This window comes from Aythya marila (genome assembly GCF_965140915.1).
Source record: "Aythya marila genome assembly, chromosome: 19".
Classification (NCBI taxonomy): Eukaryota; Metazoa; Chordata; class Aves; order Anseriformes; family Anatidae; genus Aythya; species Aythya marila.
The window spans coordinates 9,301,227-9,323,440 of NC_139060.1; the positions used below are offsets into that span (position 1 = coordinate 9,301,227).

Below are 22,214 nucleotides of genomic sequence, written 5' to 3' on the forward strand. Positions count from 1 at the left end.
GTCAAGGCGGGTGGCGACGCCTTCCCATGCAGCCCGGTGGTGTTTGGGGCTGGGGTGACAACCCGAGGGGACAACGGGGATGGGGACAAGCTGTGGTCCTCAAGCATCCTGGCCCCATGAAGGGTTCTGGGTGTGTGGGGCCGCCATGGGGCCACCATGGGGCTGGGACACGGCCGTTCCCATGCCCGGTGGCAGCCCCGCCGTGCAGATGCCAGAGACAGATGTTTATTTGTCCGGGATTATTTGATGATCACTGTTACGGTGATCCAAGATGATCATTAAAAAGGGAAATGGGCTGTTTAATAATAATGCTCGGAGCACGCAGTGTGCCTCGCATTACGAGGGTGTTTAAGCACGAGCCCAATTAAGTCCCTCGCATCCCTACAGAATTACCCCAGTTGAGCAAACTATTAGCCAAACTCCAGGCTCCTCGCACTTGAAGGCAATCCCGGAGCCTGGCACTCTGCTAGAGACCCATTTCTATCCTGAAGCTAAATTAAAATCCTATTGTGCTGGTGCTGCTAATATTTCCTGCTCTTGTTTCCAACAATTAAATTGTGACATTCTGCCAACGCCTGCGAGGAAACCGGGAGAGGCTCGCGATGGGCTGGGAGGGGAAGCCCCAGGTAACTGGTGGGGGGAAGCAGAGGGAAAGAAAAGGTTGTTTAAGGAAGAAATGGCTGTTTGGTCACGGCTTAAAAGTTGGTACTTATAAATTCCATGAATTTTAAAATAAAGACTTTGTGAGATTTGAACTTTCCTCTGAGCACTCTCGAGCAGCAGTGCCTTAATACCTTCCCTGGCCATTAAGGAGCAGTGCTGGGGAGCAGCGAGCGCTAAGCACGGCGCTGATGGAGCAGTTACACGCGGTAATGGAATTGTGTTTGGAGAGGCTGCAAAGCCAGGTATGGAGACCATACATAAACAAGGCCATTACCAGCCAGGGTAAGTGGTGATAGAATTTCATGAATATCCCCACAAAAAAAAAAGCTTTGTATATTTATAACAGCCTACCGAGTCGTTTGGAGCACAGTCAGGGGCCTCTCGGAGTGATTCAGGAGCTGAATTGCACACGGGGATGTGTCTCCATGTGGGGGAAAGAGATGGGTTGCAGGAGGGGGAGCAGGGCTGGTGCCGTGGGGCAGCCCTGGGGGCACCCAGGAGGAGCTCTTGCTCCTCTCTCTGCCCCAGGGGAGTTGCCAAGGGGCAGGAGGCAGAAGTTTCTGTGTCTCAGGGAAGGAGAAACCCAGGACCCATCAGCTTTGAGGCACCAGGACGGGGCTCAGGACCCACACAGCAGGACGGGGAGCCCGTGATGAAGATCCTGATCTGGAGACAGATCCCGCTGCTTCCCACGGCTGCTTCCTGGCATTCCTGGTCTGGGTCCCACAGCTTTCCCTGAGCAGGCTGCCCGAGGCCAGCAGGAGGTGTGGGCACGTGGCTGGAGCCGAGGCAAGGAAGAGCCACGGGAGCCAGCGCTCCTCTGCGCCCATGGCAGCCCCACAAGGAACCCACACTCTTATCCTCTGCAGGCTAGGAACAGGCTAGGAACAGGAAAGCAGCAAGTCAAGCACATTTATTGCTTTAATTTACATAAATAGCTACTTTAAACTTACAAAAACTTAACTCTGCAACTTTTGGCAGACCCGAGCCCAAGCCATGCTAGGTGTGTAGTTCGAACACAGGCCTAACAAAATGCTAATTGCAATTCATAAATTATATTGGGACGCCTGGGACTATTGAAGATCCTGGATGAAGTGTAGTGTTCAATTTATCCTGCGCATGTTACCGACAGTGCTGCCAGCCTCCTTCTTGTCCCCCTGTGTTGTTTTGTCATCTCTGTACTATCACCAATTCATCACAAAGGCAACTGAACTCTCCGATGTCCACCCACCAGGTGACTTTGTCTTTGCTACTCTATGACTTCTAAATTAAATTGTCAAAACACATTACTGGGAAAAATATTGCGAAGGGAAAGTTCTTTACCCTTTTATCCCATCTTAGGAGAAAATCGGTTTGATTTGAAGAAAACATGTCTGCTTCATTATCCTTCCCGCTATCATATTTCTTCACTCAGCAGCAGCAGGAAAAGAGAGTCAATACGGAGTCTTGGATGACATGATGGAGCATCCCACAGGACTTGTCTCAATAAATTCGGAGAGTGCCCAGAAATGCTGCAGGGGGGCGGGGGGGATGGTGGTGATTTTCACTCTCGTTTATTCCTCCCACTCTCAGACAATTTAGAAGAGATTACGGGCTTGCTGGAAGGTCCCTGGTGGAGACTTCCCTGCTCTTCCAGCACTGTGGGGTCTGGAACGAGCTCTTTGGGGGCCCTCCAGCAGAAATCAGCCCACGGCTCAGCCCAGTGCATGCGGAGGAGTCCTCGGACATGTCACCCCTCCAGAGGACCATTTTCAGGCATGGCAGCAGCCCCAAAACTGCTCTGATTTGCACCAAAGGAGAACCTTTAGCAGTGTCGCCAGCTCCGCCACCCTCCCCTTTGGTTCCTGCAGGAGCTGGCACTGGCATTAGGCTGCTCCCCAGCTGCAGCCCAGCCAGACCTGGGCTCTGTGGGGCTTTTTTTGGCTGTGGTGGGCTCTGTCCCCTCCTAGCCTGGGTCACTTTCCCCGTGGTAATGCAGGAACCCACAGGCAAACACCTGCAATCACCGAATCCGTGGGAGTTTTGCCGCTGTCTTTGTGGAGCTGGTATTGCCCTCGGTACTGCAGGAGATTCCTGCTGCTAGCTGCAATCACATAAAATAATTCATCCAGAGACATAAAACAAAAGAAGCCATTTCTCAAAGGAAAAGAGATGTTGATTTCCACCTTTTCGCATTCACGCGCTCGTCTCTGGGCATAATGTATCAGTCACAGGAGGCAAGCAACACATTGTGCACTCATTCTTTTGGCTCCGGACAATATTAACATAATAAACATATATTGTTTATTTATTCTGCTACGGTGCAAGTAAAGGAGGTATTGCCCCACGTTTAAATGGGATATTTTTAAATGCTCGCATTTCCTCAGCCATTATGATGCATTAGCCATCAGTAGTCAAATTGCTTTGTATTTGCAATTTTATGGCTACATTTTATCAAGCACACAGGAGCTGCATTCAAAGCAAGAATATAAAGTATTCCACTTGTGTTAGGCAAGTACTGTTTTGATGCAAGATATGGCTGGCCAGCAGAAATCTTTTTCTTTTTTTTTTTTTTTTTTTTTTCTGCTGCAGCTCCAGTTTCATCTCCGAATATTGCTTCGACTTGCAGTAAGGAGGGCTAAGAGCCCCCCTGATGGCCGTGTAACATCCATGCCTCCTCCCTGCACGACGAGCTCACAGCTGAATTTGCCCTGCCTGGAACTCACCGGCTGCTTCTTTGCCGTTTCGAAGCACCTCCTGACCGAACCGCGGGGCGACTGGCGAGCCACAGGGGCAGCCGTGGGGGTGTCACCGTGTCACCTTCCCAAATCGGCACCCAGACTCCCAGCTCTGCCAGTGAAGCAGTGCAAGTTCCAGCGAACAAATGACACCGTTCACCACAAGTGGAGCCTTTCAGGGATTTTTCTCCCTGTCGTGGTCTCTCGGAGCCCATCTCAGAATCACAGAATCACAGAAATCATCTCCGAGTGGCCGGGAGCCCTCCCTGTTGGTGGTACCACACAGTGCTTAACTGTGGCTTTCGCCTAGCCCCGTTATTGCCCCAATCCTCTCCCCTAACCCCATTATTGCCCCTGATCCTCTCCCCTGGCCCCGTTATTGCCCCGATCCTCTCTCCTAGCCCTGTTATTGCTCCTGATCCTCTCCCCTAGCCCCATTATTGCCCCTGATTCTCTCACCTAGCCCCTTTATTACCCTTGATCCTCTCACCTAGCCCCATTATTGCCCCTGGTCCTCTCCCCTAGCCCCATTATTGCCCCTTATCCTTTCCCTTAGCCCCGTTATTGCCCCTGATCCTCTCCCATACCCCCTTTATTGCCCCGATTCACTTTGTGCCTGGGTTTATTTCCCCCACTGGGCTCTCGCTGCCCCTCAGCTGGCTCCAGCCCGAGCAGCGTGCCACCGACACAGCCCCATCCAGCTCAGTGTGTACATTCACAGGGTGGTGTCACCATCCCTGGGGTGTTTGGGGAGAGGTTGGACGCGGTGCTTGGGGACAGGGTCAGGGGTGGCACTGGTGAGGGGGACGGCGGGGGCAGCGGACCCTGCAGGGGTTTTTTTAACGTTAATGATTGTGTGACACACAAATAAACCACAGCCGTAGCCGGGGAGCCGTGTCCGCTCCCAGCTCCTTTTAGCAGAGTGTTTAAAAGGAATAAAAATAATAATAATTAAAAAAAAAAATCAGCCTGCGGGGGGGTGCAGGCAGGAGCTGGGCACCCAGCCCCGGTTGTGGGCCGCGGGGGGGCGCCACAGCGGCCGGACTACAACTCCCAGCGTGCACCGCGGCGGGAGGGGAGGACTACACTTCCCAGAGCGCTTCGTGGTGTGGGGGGGGGGGGGGAGGCGGAGAGGAGGCTCCGCGCTTCCCCCTGGGAAGCCGAGACGGCGTTATTCTCATTTTTAAAAACCGCAGCGAAACGGCAGGGACACCCCCTGGCGGCTCCCAGTTCATCAGGAAAAAATAAATAAAAAAATAAAATAAAAACCAAAAAAACTACAACTCCCAGCACGCCCCGCGCCGCCTCCCCCCTCTTTCTCCTTCCGCTTCCTCCTCCCGCCGCCTCAGTCGCGGCCCCGCCGTCCCCGTTCCCCCCCCCCCCCCCGTCCCCGCTCTCTCCCCTCAGGGCCGGGCCGGGCCGGGCCGAGCGGGGCCTCGGAGCCGTCCCCGGGCCCTGCATGGGCCGCCCGGCGCCATGTTCGTGCAGGAGGAGAAGATCTTCGCCGGCAAGGTGCTGAGGCTCCGCGTCTGCACCATGGAGGGCGCCGAGTGGCTGGAGGAGGTCCCCGAGGACACCACGGTGGAGAAGCTGAAGGAGCGCTGCCTCAAGCACGTAAGGAGCCGGCCCGAGGGGGGTGAGGAGGGGATTTGGGGGGGGGGGGTTGGAGGGGTTGGGAGAGGGGATGGGTTCCTCTGGTGCCCTCTGAGGGGCTTTAAAGGGACGCAGAGCTGGGCTAGGCCGGGGGTTTTGCCTGCACGGTGTCCTTTGGGGCCGTCTCTGGCAGCTTTCTCACCTCCTGAATTGTGATAAATGGCCTTAAAAAAAGAAATAACCCATTCTGAGAGCTCTGTGCGATGACAGAGGGCAGCTTGGGTTGGGGGGGGGTCTATTCCTTTCACCATCTCAGCCCCCACGCCCTGAGTTGTGAGGAAGGTCCCTGCAGAGATAAATCGCCGATCTGAGGGCTCTGTGCAGTGCCAGGGGATGGCTTGGTGTGGGGGAGCCCTTCCCAACCTGCAGTTTCCAACCTGCAGCTCCTCTCCGTGTGCTGAGCGCACGCTGTAAGGCACTGGTGTGTCTGGCTTCCGAGGGCTTCCCCTCCGAGCCCTCTTCTTTGTTCCTTCTTTGTATTTAACAAGCAGTGAAAATAATAACGGCGGTGGCAACTTCCCTTTTCTGACAAGACACTTAGCTCAGCCTGCCCCTGGGTTGGCACAGTAGCTGCTGGGGCTCTCTGCAGGGAGGTAACGGGCTCCTCTAATGCTCTCCCTGTGCTCTAAGCAGCAAGGCTTAATGGACGTGTCCAAAGGGTGAATTACCAGTCGCTGGCTGGAGAAGAAAATGCATCAAAACACACGGATATGGGCTGTGAAAGTTGAGCTGGAAGACACAGGCTCTTTGTGCTCCCTTGCTCAACTCCCGCTCCTGCTCGTGGGCGCTAAATGTTAAAGTCAGAGGTTGCAGGACTGCTAGGCTGGATTTCAAAGACCTGCCGTGACTTGGAGTTTAAAGCAAAAATAAGCACATGAAGCTGGACCCGTGACCGGGCCTGACCTCAGGACTCCTTTCCAAGCCCCTTGGCTTCTCGTTTCTAAAAGCAGATCCAGGCAGGCCCTGGGAGTGGGGTTTTATCAGTTGCACTCAGCAGTGATTTTTGTCTTCAAACCGTTACAAAGACTATGAGAAATGTTCTTTGTAGTAAAACAACGCTACGATACGAGGACGTGCCTGTAATGTGTAGTGACTTAGCTGTTTGGAGGCTGGCAGGCTTTATTTTTGGAAGGAGCGTGCTGGGAAGTGCAGGTGGCCAGCAGCCCAGGTGCCCTCTGTGTCGTGCCCTCTGGCTGTTTGCTTTCAGCTACCACCCCGGGATCACGGTAGGTTTTGTTTTGCTGGAACCTGAGCCTTTTTAAGTGCTTTTTGATTTGGAGAGGAGAGCAGCTGCAAATGGATTTGCTTGGGTTGAGGTAGGTGGGATCCTCCTCGAGGCAAAATGAGGGCACCCTGCTGAAAAGAACTGAGCTGAGCGCGGGGCTCCCCCCGCTGTTACCTTCCTGGAAGAAGTCTCCTGCTCCTGTCTTGTCCCCCCCTTCGGTGCAGCTGAGGGATTAAACAAAGGCTGCCAAAATAGGGTGGGGTAATGATTACGTGCATGTGTGCAGAGCTGAAAGGCCTTTAATTATCAGGAAACATAACTGAATAGATGCTTGCACTGCAGTGCAAGTCAGGGCAGAAGACAATTGATAACTTGGCAAGATGTTTGATTTCGTTTTCTCAGCTGCTCCGTGCTAATGGTATGGATTTGCATAACCATTATGGGTAATACGGAGTTTTATGGAGGGGAAAAATAGAGATGGAAGAATCATGTCTCCTGATCACGGGCGTGTTGCAGTGAATCTTGATAGCACCTTTGAGATAATTTATGCAGCCATCTCTCACAAGATGCTGATTAATATATTCTCCAAAGTCCTTGAAAGCCTCCCTGCAGGAGGCAGCGGAAGGTAATATCCATCAAGGTGCCCACTTCTCAATTAGGGAGGTGGACGCTCCATCCCGCCAACGTTGGAATGCTTACCCAGCTCTGAAGTGTCACTTTTGATGTATATTTTGCTGAATTTGAGGGGTATTTTTGCTACAGATAAAAAGGCAGGGGGAGGGTTCTTGCTCTATCTGTTGACCTGTAACAATGTGATGGCAATTCCGTGCCATTAAACTGCTGCCTTCAGTGCTACTGCCTAGTCTGTGAATAAATAAACACCTGACAGCTCATTGCTTCCCTTCCTAGCTATTTTTTGGACTCGTTTCTTGGAGCAGTGACGTTTCTCAGCGCGAGCTCTGTGTGCGGTGCAGCAGGCAGGATCAGGCCCTACGCTCTGCAGCTTCCTTCTAGAGTGCACCTGGGCACACGGACATGAGCTGTCTGCATGCATGAGCTCCACCTGTAATTCTTGTGGCATCGTGGGGCGAGCTTCCAGTGCTCCTGTGCTTCTGCTCCCCTTCTGAAGCTGCCTCAGCGCTGCTCGCCTGGCTTTCGGGGTGTGCTGAGGGGTCTCCGTGGAACTGAGGCGCTGAGGTGCGAGGTGCGAATGCTCAGAGCGCAAAGACACCATGGGTTTTGTTTCCTCGGGGCCTCCTCTGTGTGTTTTGAGGGATGCGGATGGTTTAAGCCACCCAAGCTTAGTAGTAGGGAGGGGCAGTACTATTTTTGAACATTTCTACTAATAAAAGCAAAAAAAAAACTAATAAAAATAAGCAAAGAGAAAGCCTTGTGGCTTAGCAGGATTCCAAGCTCTGCAGACAGCACTTTGCAGCACCAGGGCGTGCAAGCTCAGCCGTTGCTCAGGCATCTGCAACCAAAGGTTTCTCACCTGCCTGGCACAGCAGCCTGCTGTAAATTCCAGTGCTAAAAGGAAATGCAAATATTTCTGCTGGAAGCAAAACCATGAAGCAGCAGATCCCCTCCTTAAAACTCCTTTTGTACAAAAAGGAGACGGAGAGCTCATCTTCCAGAGCACGCTCACCTCTGCTGGTGGAGCAGCGCCCGCGGGGTGAGCCCTGGGGGATTCCTTACGAACTCCTGGGGTGTTAGGTGACTGAGCGATTACCTGCAACCTCTGGTTTTTCATGTGTGCTTTAATGTTGCTAGTAAATACCGTGATTGCGTGCACAGCTTTGTGTGCCAGGGAGAAAATAAAGAGCAGGTACGTGTCGTGTCCTCCTGCCCCCATCAGGGTGCCTCCCAGCTCCCCTTTTCAAGCTCTTCCTTTTGGTGTCCGACCCTAAGAATGTGTAAAAATGCTCTTTTTGAGTTTGTTCGGAGAGATGCTCCGCTAGCGTGCTTTTATGCCTTTTGGGTAACTTCTCAGATCAATCTCGGGAGCTGCTCCTAGTCCCTTCTAAGCCTTAATGCATTCTCTGGCGTGCGTTCAGCAGTTAATATGCTAAGGGATTAGTAAGAAGCTCCTGTTAGACAAAGCAGGGCTCGAACGCCCTCACCTCCATCCTGCTGAGGCATCAGAACTGTACCAAAGTTCAGACGAGGAACTGAAGAGCCACGCTGAAAACAAGTGTGTTATCTTTGGAAAAAGAACAAGAACCTGAGTTCTCCAGCAGCTGCAGGCACACCAGAAAAAGCGACGATGGCCTCTAAAGCTTCCTTTGAAAGGAGGCTGGCAGCACGCGGTGTGGTTACCAGGACTCAGTGCCACGTTTGAAGCGAAGCGCTGATCTCAGCGGGGTTTCTGGAACGGCTCTGTCACCTGAGGGGCGCACGCAGGGCAGAAGTGGCTCCGTAGCAATGGGCTTGGAAAGAAGAGTCACCGAGAGCCGTTTCCCATGAGAAAGAAGAGGTGAAGGTCAGCATTAAGCAGCCTGTTCTGTGGTGAGAAAAACAGCCTCAGTTTCATGGGCTGCGAGGCGGGTATTTCTAATTCTGCCTTTCTGGAGTCGCAGTCCTTACGCTCGCTTTTTCCCCTCGAACAAATTGGAAGTCTCTCGATGCGCTGACGTCACGTTCTTGAAGGCTCTCGCTGCGGATCCGTGAGCCACTTGTGTGTGAAGATGAGTCAGTTCGAGGTCTGTGCGCGCTCCCTGCTTCGTTTCCTGCTGCAGCACCAAAATGCCAGGGAGTTTAAACGCGAACCCAAACTTTGCAAGGCTCTGCGGGGGCACGGGCGCTGGGAGGCTGATGCTTAATTAGGTCAGGAGCGTGGCATTTCAGCTTGGAGCTGTCTCAGAAGCCCAGGTGAAAAGGGTGGTCCTTTGCCTTGCTGCAGGGATGGGTTGTAGGTCCATCAGTGCCAGCAGAACTTCGGAGCTGTGGACAGAAGGTGTATTTGGTACCGAGGAGCAGTTCTGTGTACTTGAATCTTTGTGCCAAGGAAGAAGCAGGGCGTTGTTTGTGCCTGTGTGTGTGGATATACCTGGTGCAGTCACAGAACAAACCTCTGGCAATGCTGATGTTGTAAGCTTTTGGGGTTTGAGCTTGATTTTTGTAGTGAATTAATTGACATACGATTTAGAATTGTAACAAAGTATTGAGCACAATGTTCATATATGGAAAAAAATAGCATATGTTGATAATTTGTGGTTGGGAGAGAAGTTGTGAATGTAACTTTGGTTCAGCACTTCCAGCAAGAAGCCGGGTTAGGGCTCCAGCAGCCCAGTTTGTGGATTTTGTTCTGCGCCCTGAAACAGGGCACAGCCGCTGCCTCCTTCCCAGCTTAAGGTCAAGTGTACCAAATTCACTGCTGGCAGTGGCTTGTGTGCTCCGACAGTGCCTGTAAATAGTAATTAGAAGATGAAGCAGGGGCTCGCTTCTCTTTCAACACCAGTTACAAATGAGAAACCTGCTGCGTTATTACAGCTTCCCCTTCTGTGAAGCACAGGATGCTCACAGGAGGTTTCCACTCTGGTGTCGTGCTCGCTGCTACCCCCAGACTTGGCGCGACCCTGGCGATCTGGTGAAGAGCTGATGGGGCTGTGGGTCCTGGGGTATCCATGTTCTGAGTCTGCATGGGCCTGAGGATAGGACCAGGCACTCAAAATTAAGCGTGGTGCAGATTACCGTGCTGCAGAAGTATAAATCCACCTGCATAGATGGGCTCGGTGCCCCTGAAGGGTTTGTTTGGGATGACGTGGGTGTAACATTGAGTCTTTGACTGTTGTAAGGAAGTTTTCTAGAGTATCACCATCTGTTGAACTTAACGGCAGCTATTAACAGCGTGGAGGAAGGCAGGCTGGAATCCTTCCTTTTGCTGATTATTCATCCCAGCCAGCAGCTTGGATATGCAGGCAGGAACCGACCACAGAGCATCGTTACAGCACGATTCCAGCCTCGGTTTCTCTAATAACACGCGTCCTGCATGCTGGCCTCTGGCATAGCGTGCCATTTCTTAAGCCATTAAGAAGCTTGTAAGTGATGGCACCGTTTGTATGCACAGAATCCTAAGTGCAAAGCGCCGTGATTCATGTAGTAGGCTCATTTCTGTCTCTGATCTTCAGTATTTATCTTCTGCAGTGTGTACCTGGGAGCTTGGAGGATCCCAAAACTGTGACACATCACAAGTTGATACACGCGACTTCTGAGAAGGTGCTGACAGACACAAAAACAGTGTTGGAGGAAAACATTCAAGATAGAGGTAAGATTGTCTTTTTTGACATGGAAAACTGTTTAACTTTTTGAGTTCCAATTTTCTTTTTAATATCTATGCTCTGCTTCAGCATAGGAAGCTAATTGGATGGCAGAAAAAGAAGAGGGGAAAAAATACCTTCCCCTGATAATATACAATAAGCAGTTTGCTTTCCTTAACTGTTCCTTTAGAGTTACAAAACAACGCAAAACTTCTTGGGGATTTTCTTGAGGTCTCCAGGTCAAGCAGAAGGATGTTTGCTGAAACATATCTGAGCATCCACATTTTATATCTTCTTCAATCCTCTGCATGTGTGGGTCAGAATTCCTCACGCTGCAGTGTCACTGACCACAGCAGCATACGTGAGGTGTGTATTTGCTCCTGAACTTTAAAGGGGTAGAGGATTAATGTGAGACAAAAGATCTAAAGGTAAGAGCTGTTGGGATTGCTGGTGTCAGTGTTTACAGGGCAGCTTAAGCTCCTGGTCCCTTCTGGAGACGAAAGGCCGTGGTCCAGGAGGTGTGAGAAGCAGGACTACTGTAGAATGGCACGTTGTCTGAGCCAGGAGCTAACAGCAGTAGTGTTTTGATTTTGTCAGAGTTCATGCAGGCTGGAGAGTTGTTCCCATGATCACAAGCAGCAATTTGGTCTTTTTCTCTTCCGAGGCAGCCTCGCCGATCACCTCCAGAGCTGAACAGGAGCTGGGAGCTGCCATCCTCGGCAGAGGCGAGGGGCAGCTTTGCTGCTGGTCGGCGGGGGGTTATTTCTAGGCTCCTCCAGAGTCTTGAATTGCAGCGTACGGCAGCTAAGCAGCACTGAGCTGTCATGCCAATGCCTCTCTGTTCCTGCTTCCCCTGCAGTGTGCTCTGCCTTTTAAGTGCCCTGCTCTGCTGTCAGGGAGGCGAGATCGCAGCCGACAGCTGACTGCTGCTGGCTCCGCGTGCTGCTGCACAGGGCAGCCAGAAGGCAGCACGTGGATCCTTTCGTGTTCTTGTCAGCTGGGTGAGTGAGGGTTAACAGCCCTCACCAGCTGTTGCTCCTGGCTGTTCTGTGCTGAGCCAGACCTAGGAAACCGGGTGCACAAAGCATGATTTGTTGGCTTTTTACCTGCTTAATGTGATGGACGGAAAACAGCCCTGTCTGGTTGAAGGACTGCAGATGCCGTGCAGGCCTGCTCTGAGCGGTGTCTGTGTCTTTATGTATGGGGTAATAACTCGGGTGCTGGAAACTTCTAAACCATCATGTGCTTTCTAGAAAAATGGTGCCTTGAAAAGAGAAAGTATTAGTCCAAAAGCCTTAAGCAAGCTCATGCTGCGTGCTGTGAGTTAGCTGAGACTGAAGACTTGTTTGCCCTTGAGGCTTGCCCCAGTTGGCTCAGTGATACAGCCCCGTGGTAGGCAACAAATCGCTCTGCTGCAGTTCACAAACAGAGGTGAGCTTCAGCCTGATACTGAAATTGTCTTCCAGGCTTGGCACTTGACTCTCTCCAGTTGAAGGAAGGCCCTAGGTTGGATCAAAAACCATAACATGGCACATCTCTACTGTTTCCTCCTCAGTGGAGTGCTGATGCGCTGTTATTATGATGGGCTAATTACTGTGCTATTAACGTAATCATACAAAGCACCCGGAGCTTTTCATACCCTTTCTTTAAGGGGATTGTGTGAGGAGGAGAAGCAAGTAACAAAGTGTAACTAATGATGGAGCATGTTTTGAATTCAGCACACGCTATGGAATAGCAAACACCTAAGGGGAATGTGTAAATCCCTACAGTTCTTAAGTTAGAAAAAGTTGTGATGCTACAGTGGAATTAATGCAGAATTAATCTCTAGGAAAACTTGAATTTGTGAGGTATTGTACAAGAACTGTTTTCACATTACTTTCTAATTTATTTCGGTATCGTTCTCTTTCTAGATGTCTTGCTCTTAATCAAGAAGCGTGCACCACCTCCGCTCCCCAAAATGGCAGATGTGTCAGCAGAGGAGAAAGTGAGTTTGAAATGATTTCTTGATTTGGCCATTTTCATTAGCTAATTTATTAACGAGCTGCAGAAAGATTGCTGTGGTCTATTTTTTTTGTTTGTAGAGGCAACTACAGCCAGTTAAACTCTAGGGAAATTATTTCGTCTTTCTCCCAAACCTTGGGGAAACTGACTTTACATTTTTAACTTGGATTATGAGAACATTTGCCTTAGAATAAGACGTGCAGATGCATTCTGTGGAAGTGGGATAGACTTATCTTTGGAAAAAAATGCCTGGTAACTGTGTAAGCATACTTCAGCAACTGCCTTTTCTCTTTTGAGAACTCCGCAGAAATCTATTGATTGGCTTTCAGGCTGTCATATGTCTTTAGCAATGAGTGGCTTGTCGCCCTCTAACCAGGTCTCTAGAGCTGAAGTGTTGCCCCCCTGCTACTCTTGTTCTGTTTTCTTCCCCCAACGTAATTGTTACTGAGGGTCAGTGATATCCAGGGTGACACTTAGCCACGAGTGGCACTGCAGTTGACATTAGTGCATAAACACTCGAGCAATGCTTGTGCTTGACACTGTGAATACCCAGGTCTCTCCACCCCCTCCTTGCAAAGCTTTGTTTTTTCTTGCTTTCTGTAGGTATTGGTGTTTGTCTCTGTATCCCTTCCTGTAGGTATTGGTGTATGTCTCTGTCTCCATTACGGTCTTGCTGTGCAGAACGTCACCGTAAGAACCTAAGATACAAGACTGGGAAATATTTATAGTTTGTACCCTGCTACGTTTTCTCCTGGTCTATAAGCATGTACTGAAAATCCAAGGCACCACATATCTCTGCATGATACTTGCAAGCAGTAAAGCACTTCCCCTGTGAGGCAGTTAAGTGTTAGTCTGTGCACAGTGTTGGTACATCTCCCAAAAAAACATGGGTTTGGAGAGAATGTGCTCTGAGCAGGCCATGCGGAGCAGAGTGTGGTCCTGGGAACTGAGGCTTCCAAGTTCTCTCCATGTTTGGTGCATCACTTTCCCTCTTTGTGCTGGAATTTCCCCACTTGTTTAGATAGCAGAAATAGATTTAAAGAAAGGACTGAAAGTGGGGCAACCCAACAGGTCCGGTTCTGCTCTATAATCGCAAAATGTGAGTGCTATGAATCCGTTGTATTGCTAGGCTGCTGTTTCTCTTAGTTGCAAGTTACAGAGCACTGCTTGATGCCTTGGTGAAGAATACGAAACTGCTCTCAGCTATGCTATGTTCTTTGTTCTGTGGATAATGGGTTATGAAACCTGATCCTGTTTCCCATCCTTCAGAGGAAACAAGAGCAGAAAGCTCCTGATAAGGATGCTATTCTCAAAGCAACTGCAAATCTGCCCTCTCGCAATGTAGATCGCACTGTGGCCCATCACAACATGAGGGATGTAAGTATCAGACCTTTTAACTCCTACACTAATATCCAAGTAGGCTTTTATCTCGTGTAACTTCTTCTGTTCCATACGACTGTGATTAGCCTTTCTCTGTAAGAGAAATTCAGGTGTGTATAAATGTATATTAAAGTAGATAGTACAACCGGTGTGTAAATCTTAAGTCATTTAGTGATTAAAAGCCACTCTGTTCTGAGTTACAGTTTTAAATGTTTTATTTGTCCATGGGAAAGCCTCAGTAAATACTTTTTGAGATCTGGCAGATGTGCAGTTAGGTTTCAGTCTTACATAGTTGGGGTGTTTGCAATGTCTTTCCTCTTCCATGGTTTTGAAAAGATTCATAAATGTTGACTTCAGTAGTTGAGTGCTGTCTGTAGTACTTCTAGCTGTGTCTTTCTGTACTAGTAGGTGCATGACGTAGTGAACAGCACCTGTACAAGGGGTCAGACTGTAGCAGAGATACTAACAACAGCCATATTAACACTTAACGATGCCTGTTTTTTTCCTGTCCAAGTGTTTTCACAGCTTCTTTTCTTGCAGTTCCAGACAGAGCTCCGGAAGATCTTAGTTTCTCTCATTGAAGTTGCACAGAAATTGCTAGCACTGAATCCTGATGCGGTTGAACTATTTAAGAAGGCAAATGGTATGAACATATCTTTATAGTTATTAGTTCAATCCTAGGAACTTGTTTTCTTATGTAGCAAAAGAGCAGCCTAGCAGAGTTAATTCCAGACATTAATGTAATAGAGCTAATAATAACTTTGTGGCAAAGATCTCAACTTGTGGTACGAGTTTTTAAAAAAACAAAGGAATTTATAAGGTCCCTTTGGGATAGATGAGAAGTTCCATTTAAAACTAAAATCAGTAGCAATGAAACATTTGGAAAACGTCACGAGACTTGGTAAAGAATAGTTGAAAATGCACACGGAGATAGGAAAATGGGGAGAAATTCTAGCTGTAGGTTCAGCATGGGAAATGCCCTTGAGATTTGCTAGGGCTGGATCCAACTTCCTCGATGATTGATAAGCAAATCTTCAGTGGGTCTCCCATATATTTAATTATGTGGGCTTATAGTCAAGAAAAACTTTGCCTGTTACTAGAGATCGTGAACAAATCTGGACAAAGTCTTTGTCCTGGAAGAATCTATCTGAGCCTGATCGAGCTGAGTGCAGCAGACTAAATGGTGAGATAGCAAATTTGGGGCAGAAACAAAAGCAGGGATGGAAGAGAAGAATGGGATTTGAACTTAACACATGCCACTCCACTGCGAAAGGGTTGTATTTTAGCTCAAAGTCAGTCTGAACGTTGTTTTGTTTGTGTATATCTAGCCATGCTGGATGAGGATGAGGAAGACAGAGTGGATGAGATAGCTCTGCGGCAGCTTACAGAAATGGGGTTTCCAGAGAGCAGAGCTGTCAAAGCCCTTCGATTAAATCAGTAAGTGTACTGAGCACACTGCCTGCAAATTACTTAATACGGTTTAAAAAAAAAAAAAAAAAGCATTTTTTTCAGAAGCCTCTTTAAGTGGGTCACCTAAAACTAGGTTTGAACAAAGCATTAGTTTAAAGAACACTTCTGTCTCAGGCAACATGCAGGTGCAGATGGCCCAGGAAAGGGGAAACAGTGTTGTGCTTGTTCTAGAAAGAAGAGCTTGTCTGCAGTTCACAAGGCTGTCAGGCTGGCTCTGTTTCTGAGTATTAAAGTCACGTTTTCTGCTTTAAAATTTTAGAGGGGAAAAAAGCAAGCCTAGCCCATCCAGATTGGTCTTTCAGCTGTAGCAAAAATACTTTGTGCTGATCTTTTAAAAACATTCCAAGAATATTATAAAGTCCAGATAGCAACTGTAGGAAAAGAGGAGGTAATGCAGTTCTTCTCATGCTCTTAAGATGAAACAGCTGTGCTGCCTCATTTCTGAGAGGGGGTTTCTTAGGCCATTCGTAAATATTTCTAATGATAGAGAATCAACAAAATATTCCAGTCATTCTTTTCCAGTCTCTCTCCCTTTGGGCTTAGGAGGACTTTCCCCCTGATGTCCTCCGTCTTTCACCTTGTAAGTGAAAAGCCAAGCAGGCTTCCCTTTCTCAGAACATGTAATTACCGTGCAGTCAAATGAAATTGCACGTTCAGGTATGCTGTCGTTATCTTCGCTTCCTGTGTATTCATTGGGAAGGCATGTGCTGGGTCTCTCAAGATCCCTTAGCTTGGGTGCTTGCAGTCCAGCAGTTGACTGGGTTATGATCGTGGCGCTCTGTTGGACGTGGCCTCTCCTTTGAGAGATCTGATTCCTTCTTGAGTCAGTAGAGGAAGACACGAGTAGTACATGTTGGAGGTATATTGTGCAAAATTCAATGCAGGCAATTGCACTTGGACGAGAGCACGTTGTCCTGCTTTCTTCTGTTGTTAATGGCATTCCTTTATCTCTAGATGTCTGAGATCTCTGTAGGAAGCAACAAAGCAGATTCTGTCTGAGATGTAGTTTCATGTAAATGTGGAACACGCTTCGCAGTTTTGTCAGCAGTTGCGAATAGTCAGTGTTTGTCTGCTGTAAACCAAAGCAGATGATTTGGAGAATGAGGTGACTACCTTAGAAATGCCTTCTAAAATCCGGGATACAGCTGCCCACACTGGACTTCTCTGAAGCCAGGATGACAGAGGAGTGGTGACTCTGGGGCCCTGAGTGCGTGTAGAATTAAGGTGCTCTGAGATTTGCTCCGAAACTGTATTTATGACAATTCAGATGCTAATTAATCAGCAAGTCAAGATACCACAGGAATAAATGCAAAGGAAAATGTATGTGTAACATACATCTGGAGTGTTCCTCATCCCTTTGTCTTAATTTTCTTTCCAGTATGTCGGTGACGCAGGCCATGGAGTGGTTGATAGAACATGCGGATGACCCTGCAGTAGATGCTCCGCTTCCAGGCCAGACTCCATCCGAAGCCCCAGCCGAAGCTGGTGCATCCTCTGCTGAAGCAACTGCAGGTCCTAGTTCAGAAGCAGCTGGGGAAGAGGCCAAGGATGAGCTGACAGAAATATTCAAGAAGATCCGGAGGAAAAGAGAGTTTCGTCCAGACCCACGAGTACGTGCTGTTTATCTTGTTATTTGTTAGGATTGAAAGGGACTGGGTGGGCATCACAGAATCCAAATGAATGCTCATTTAATAAATGGAATGGGACAAGAGTGCAGGTGTATGTTATGCTGGCGTGACAGTATTTTAGTGGAAATTTTCAGGGGCTGTTAGAATTCGGGTTGCTGAAAGGGATATTACCGCTGCTGTCTCGGTTAACAGCATCTAAATTACTGACACTTTACACCTGAAAATTAATCGATACTACTGATGTGACAGTCATAAAAAGCACTGTCTGGCATCAAGGAAGGGTTGCAGTACAGTATTTTCCTTTTTGCTGTAGAAAAGGACGGAAGAGCATTGTTGTATTTAGGGGATAAGGAAAAATATCATCAGCAGTTAAGTCTTTAAGTCTTGCATCAAATGCAGAAGTTAGCCTTTTTTCAGAGCACAATATTAGCTGAAGTGAAAATGCGTGCTGTTATCACACTGTAAAATCACCAGGAGGTGCTCTTTAGAATCTATCACTTAGCTTTTACAGTAAATGTTTTTTGTGATTTTAGTTGCAAGCTGCAGAAGTGGAATTTGATGACCTGGGTACAATTTCTAAATGATTAAATGTTCTTGTAACAATATGTAGGTACGTTTGTCTAAATACGCAATGCTCACTAGCAGTATTAGTAAATCCCAGGAGTAAAATTTAAATCCAGTGAATAGAACTACAAATGCACAAGATCTTGGAGCTTGATTTGTCAGTGAGAGATGAACCAAATCATTGTGACACAAGGAGTTTTAAAATAGGGTGTTTCCATCCTGTTCTTCTCCTTCCCACACCAGCTACTCGCTCTTTGCCTTGCATTCAGCTTTCAGTAATGACAATAGGAACTACCTTCAGTCTCACTCTTTAGTGTCTTTATTATGGAAAAGGGATAAATCTTTGGATAGACAGTATTTGAAAACTCTGTAGCCAAGATTGCTTAGTGGCCTGCAAATGGAAACAATGGTTTTTTTACTCCCCAAAAAATGTGGACAGAAGGTAGAGAATGTGATTGTTTTAAATATTGCATTTCTTCATTTGTTTTAAATGTATTTATGAAGCCGTGTAAATCTTACAGGCTGTCATTGCCCTGATGGAGATGGGATTTGATGAAAAAGAAGTGGTAGATGCACTCAGAGTAAACAACAACCAGCAAAATGCAGCCGTGAGTACAACATCATTTCTGTTCCTTATGGCCATAATCATCTGTTCAACTGATTTTTTTTTTTTTTCCTCATTGATTGATGTTTTGGTTTATCATAAAGCTCAGCTGCTACTGGAGATGAAATGAACACTCTATTCTGAGCCTTTTTCAGTTAGATACACGGTGAGAATACAAAGGTTTTAGATTTTTTAGAGGAACTCAGCATGCATGAGCTTGAGGCTGATCTGGTTCGTGTTGCATATGCGGATTTTCAAAAAGTTTTTGAGAAGCTCCTTCACCTGAGGCTTCAAAAGAGATTGAACTATTGTGAGGAGGGAAAAAGTATTCCCAATAAATAACTGACTAAAGGGCAGGAATTAATCAGGCAAGAGATTCAAGCCACGCAGTGTATGAACTAATGTTTGGCAGCGATGCATTCCAGAATTGATGGAATCCAAAAATAAGAAGGTTTTCGGAGATTGATTAGAGGGTATATTAAGCAGAGAGGTGTGGGTGCAGCTGGCAGTCAAGGAATCTTCACAAGCATCCAGTGCTAGCTACTATCAGAGGGGATGTTGGGCTGGATGGTTCTTCCAGCTGACCTAATGCAACCGTGCTGGTGGGGTTTCTATGAGGCAGTGCATCTGCGTGACACCATGCGTATTGCTGAGCTTTGAAACACACAAAGCTGGGGTAATTTTATTACCATACCAGGCACTGCTACTGTCCTCTTGAAAAAAAGGCTGATTTCTGTCAGAGCAACACACAAATGAATAGTGATCTAGAGTGAAAAGAAATCAATGCTTCTGTGAGAGGCAAAATATTTTCTCATGCTGCATTGCCGAATGTTTTGGCAGACTTTCATTTTAATGGAATCAACCATGAAATATGTTGTGTTTGGTGATTTCTTTCAGTGTGAATGGCTGCTAGGAGACAGAAAGCCTTCTCCAGAGGACCTAGATAAGGGAATCGACACCAATAGTCCTCTCTTCCAAGCCATCTTAGAAAATCCAGTGGTACAGTTAGGGTTAACCAACCCAAAAACTCTACTAGGTAAGTCCTGATAAATTGGGTTCCTGATAAATATACAGTCTCTGCATTTCTCAGCAAATAAGAACAGAGACAGGATGATGACAGCACACTGGGGGATGTGTGCAGCTCCGTACCCTTTTCCTCGCTTTCAGCAGCTGTATTGTTTGCTTGCTTCGTTTTGCAACTCAGCTACACCACCAACAGAACTTGGGGCTGTCCCAGCAATGACACTAATTCCCTAGGCTGCTGGTTTACACTTGCTGAACTCAGAACTTCAGTAGCTGCTGGCTGCGATGCTTTTGTGGATTTAGGAGACCTTTTGTGTGTTCCCTTTGGCTATGGGAGAAAAAAATGGAATGTCTGTTTAGAACCCTGATGAGTTCTTAGAAAAAAAAAAAAAAAAAAAAAAAAAAAACACAAGGCTGTCTCCTGCTGTACAGCTTACTGTGAGCTGCGGCCTGATCGGTGGAATGGAAGATAACTTGTGAAAGTGTAACCAAACAAGAAGTCAAAGCTAAGGCCTTGCTTATCAAAACTGAGATAGCATTTGTGAAAATACATTTTCCCCTATCTGGGGTAAAGCCTGCTTTCTTGGTCAAAAATGCTGTGAGCACAGCAAATACTCGGCTCATGAACCTGATGGTGAAAAGTAAGTCTTTGATGGACTGGTGTGTCTGACACTGGACAAGAGTACAGAAGAGTGACATTGGCTCTCTGTTGTGTACATGGAATTTTGCATTTAGTGTTTGGCTTCAAAATTTGTTTGAACACTTGCCTTGAAATAAAGGATGTGTGCGCAGCTCTTTCAGGAGAGCTTTTAAAAATACTTCTTTAGATGTAATTAGGAGAGTTTGCAAGTCTTTAAATAATTCAAGAGCAGAACCTTCCCACCCTCATTTCTGAGCAAATGGTCTCTTCATTTCCAAAGAGGGTTCCACACTGCAGCTCAGAATATAAATAGAAAACGAAATGCCATTATATGTGCTTGTAAGGCTTGGATGAACATCAGAGAAGGATACGTCTGCAGATTGCTTATGTCACAGATTTTAACAATGTTTGCATTTAATTAGATATTTAAAGAATGTAGATAAATCTTTAGGTTTCAGCTCTTGAGTCTGTGTAAAAGAATACAGTTGGAGCGGTGAAAGGTGAGATCTGTACGTTATTCTGGGCTTTGCAGTAGGCACGGTGCGTGACCTTGAGCGAGGTATTAATGATGAGCCTTTCAGAGGTGCTTGGTGCTTATGGCTCGCACTAATGTCGTTAGAGCTTTGTAGACTAACACTTTGTATGTTCCTGGGAAAGCGAAGACGCTGCCCCTCGTGCGGGTCTGCCAGACTCCTGTAACACTGACCTTTTGGTGACTCCTTAATAGATCAGATGTGCAACTGCTTTTTTAGTCCTGTTCCGTAATCACTGCTCCAAATGTCCAGTAGTCCAGTGCAGGGGCTGTCATAAAGGTTATAAATTACTTCATGGATCATTCTCTTGCCAAAGTTGTGACTTAGCTCTTGCATTAGATGCCTGGTTCCTTCAAAATAAGTAGAAGAGTGAAAATTGGCATGCAAAAAAAAAAAAACACCTTAGTGTAAAGACAGCTACATATAGAAAGAATAAAAATCGCTCTTAAGAATTTGGATCTCCGTCACTGTTCAAAAATAGAGGCAGAGACCACCTTTTCCCTTGACTGTATCTAGGCAGGTAGACCTGGCTGCCCCTCCTGTCCCCTGAAATGCTCCCTGTTGTCCTCAGCTCTCCAGATGGCAGGAAGGAGAGCGCACACTGTTCAGAGGGAAGATGCTGTTTCCCTGCTGGCTCCAGGGGCCTCCGTGAAAAGACAGAGCCCTGAGATCTGGGGGATGGCTCTGCTGCTCATTCCTAGCTAGCCTTTTCCCTACCTACCTCTTATTTTGCTGGCTTAGTTTCCCCTTCTGAGATGTTCTAAGAGTAACCAAAGTAAATGTTTGTGAAGTGTTTAGCTCTTCAAGCCCGTGTCCTTGAGGCTTTGTAAAATGGTTTATAATCCAGGCTGAGTATTTAATCAGCCTCTGCCCACAATGAATTGAATGCTGAGGAATGAGGGAAGTGTAACAGCCTGTAGCATCCTGCTCTGTGGAGATTTGGGAGTACAAATGGTAAGTGTGTGATGTGTTCTCACCGTGGGGGGAATGCTTGCCTGCTGCGTTAGGTAAGTTGTAGCTATTTTTAACTTTCCTATCATTGAAGCATCCCAAACGTGGAAGCATCTGCTGACCACAAGCCTAAACGCCTTGTGCTTTCCATCTCTTGGCAGCCTTCGAGGATATGCTTGAAAACCCCCTGAACAGCACTCAGTGGATGAATGATCCCGAAACGGGGCCTGTCATGCTACAGATCTCCCGAATCTTCCAGACACTGAATCGCACGTAGAGGGGGATGCCAGTCCACTGTGCCACTTCCTACTGTCCCTCGTGTCACCTTCTCCTCACGGGGGGGGGTGCATGGGTTGTTGGGAGGGGTGGGGGGTGGAAGGGGCAGGAGGGGGCAGATGCTGGCCGAGGGGGTGTCTCGCACGGGGTATGTAGTTAACGGCCAACTGCAGTTAATTGCCTTGTGGATTTAGTGTTAGTGGAAGAGGTTTGAAGACTTGTTTATGTTTTTCAGGTATTAGGTTAAAAATAAAGTATATCAAAAATAGGAAAAGGTTTTGTGAAAACAATTAAGGATCTGTTGGAAAGAAATACGATATTGCTTGTCAAAAAGGCCTGTGACAGTAGTTTTCTAGCCAGTTTTACTAGCGTCTGGCTAATGTTTACAAAAGGTCACTGACCACTAGCATAGGATATTAATCATCTCCATGCAGTATTAATTTATGGCTATATCAAATTATAAAATGCTTTTTAAAATTGATTCTTAGGAAACGTTTTTTAAAAGTCCAAATATTGGGAGAGCAAGCACATTTCTATCCAAACTTGTCTGTCTTGCATTATAATTTAAACAGAGTAATTCACAGATGGAATTCTTTTAATAAATAGCATTACTTTTTCCTATTTATTTTC

The 22,214-nt window shown here is 47.2% G+C and overlaps 1 protein-coding gene across 1 annotated transcript; it reads left to right on the forward strand.

Annotated features, from left to right (window-relative positions):
- Positions 1-4,759: 4,759 nt before the first annotated feature.
- On the forward strand, positions 4,760-21,629 carry UBAC1 (UBA domain containing 1). The gene is made up of 10 exons (XM_082776005.1): positions 4,760-4,994; positions 10,402-10,522; positions 12,425-12,498; positions 13,785-13,892; positions 14,436-14,538; positions 15,224-15,332; positions 16,744-16,975; positions 18,079-18,165; positions 19,059-19,197; positions 21,470-21,629. The coding sequence occupies exons 1-10, from the start codon at positions 4,857-4,859 to the stop codon at positions 21,583-21,585; spliced, it is 1,227 nt and encodes a 408-aa protein (XP_082632131.1). The 5' UTR covers positions 4,760-4,856; the 3' UTR covers positions 21,586-21,629.
- The last annotated feature ends 585 nt before the right edge of the window (positions 21,630-22,214 follow it).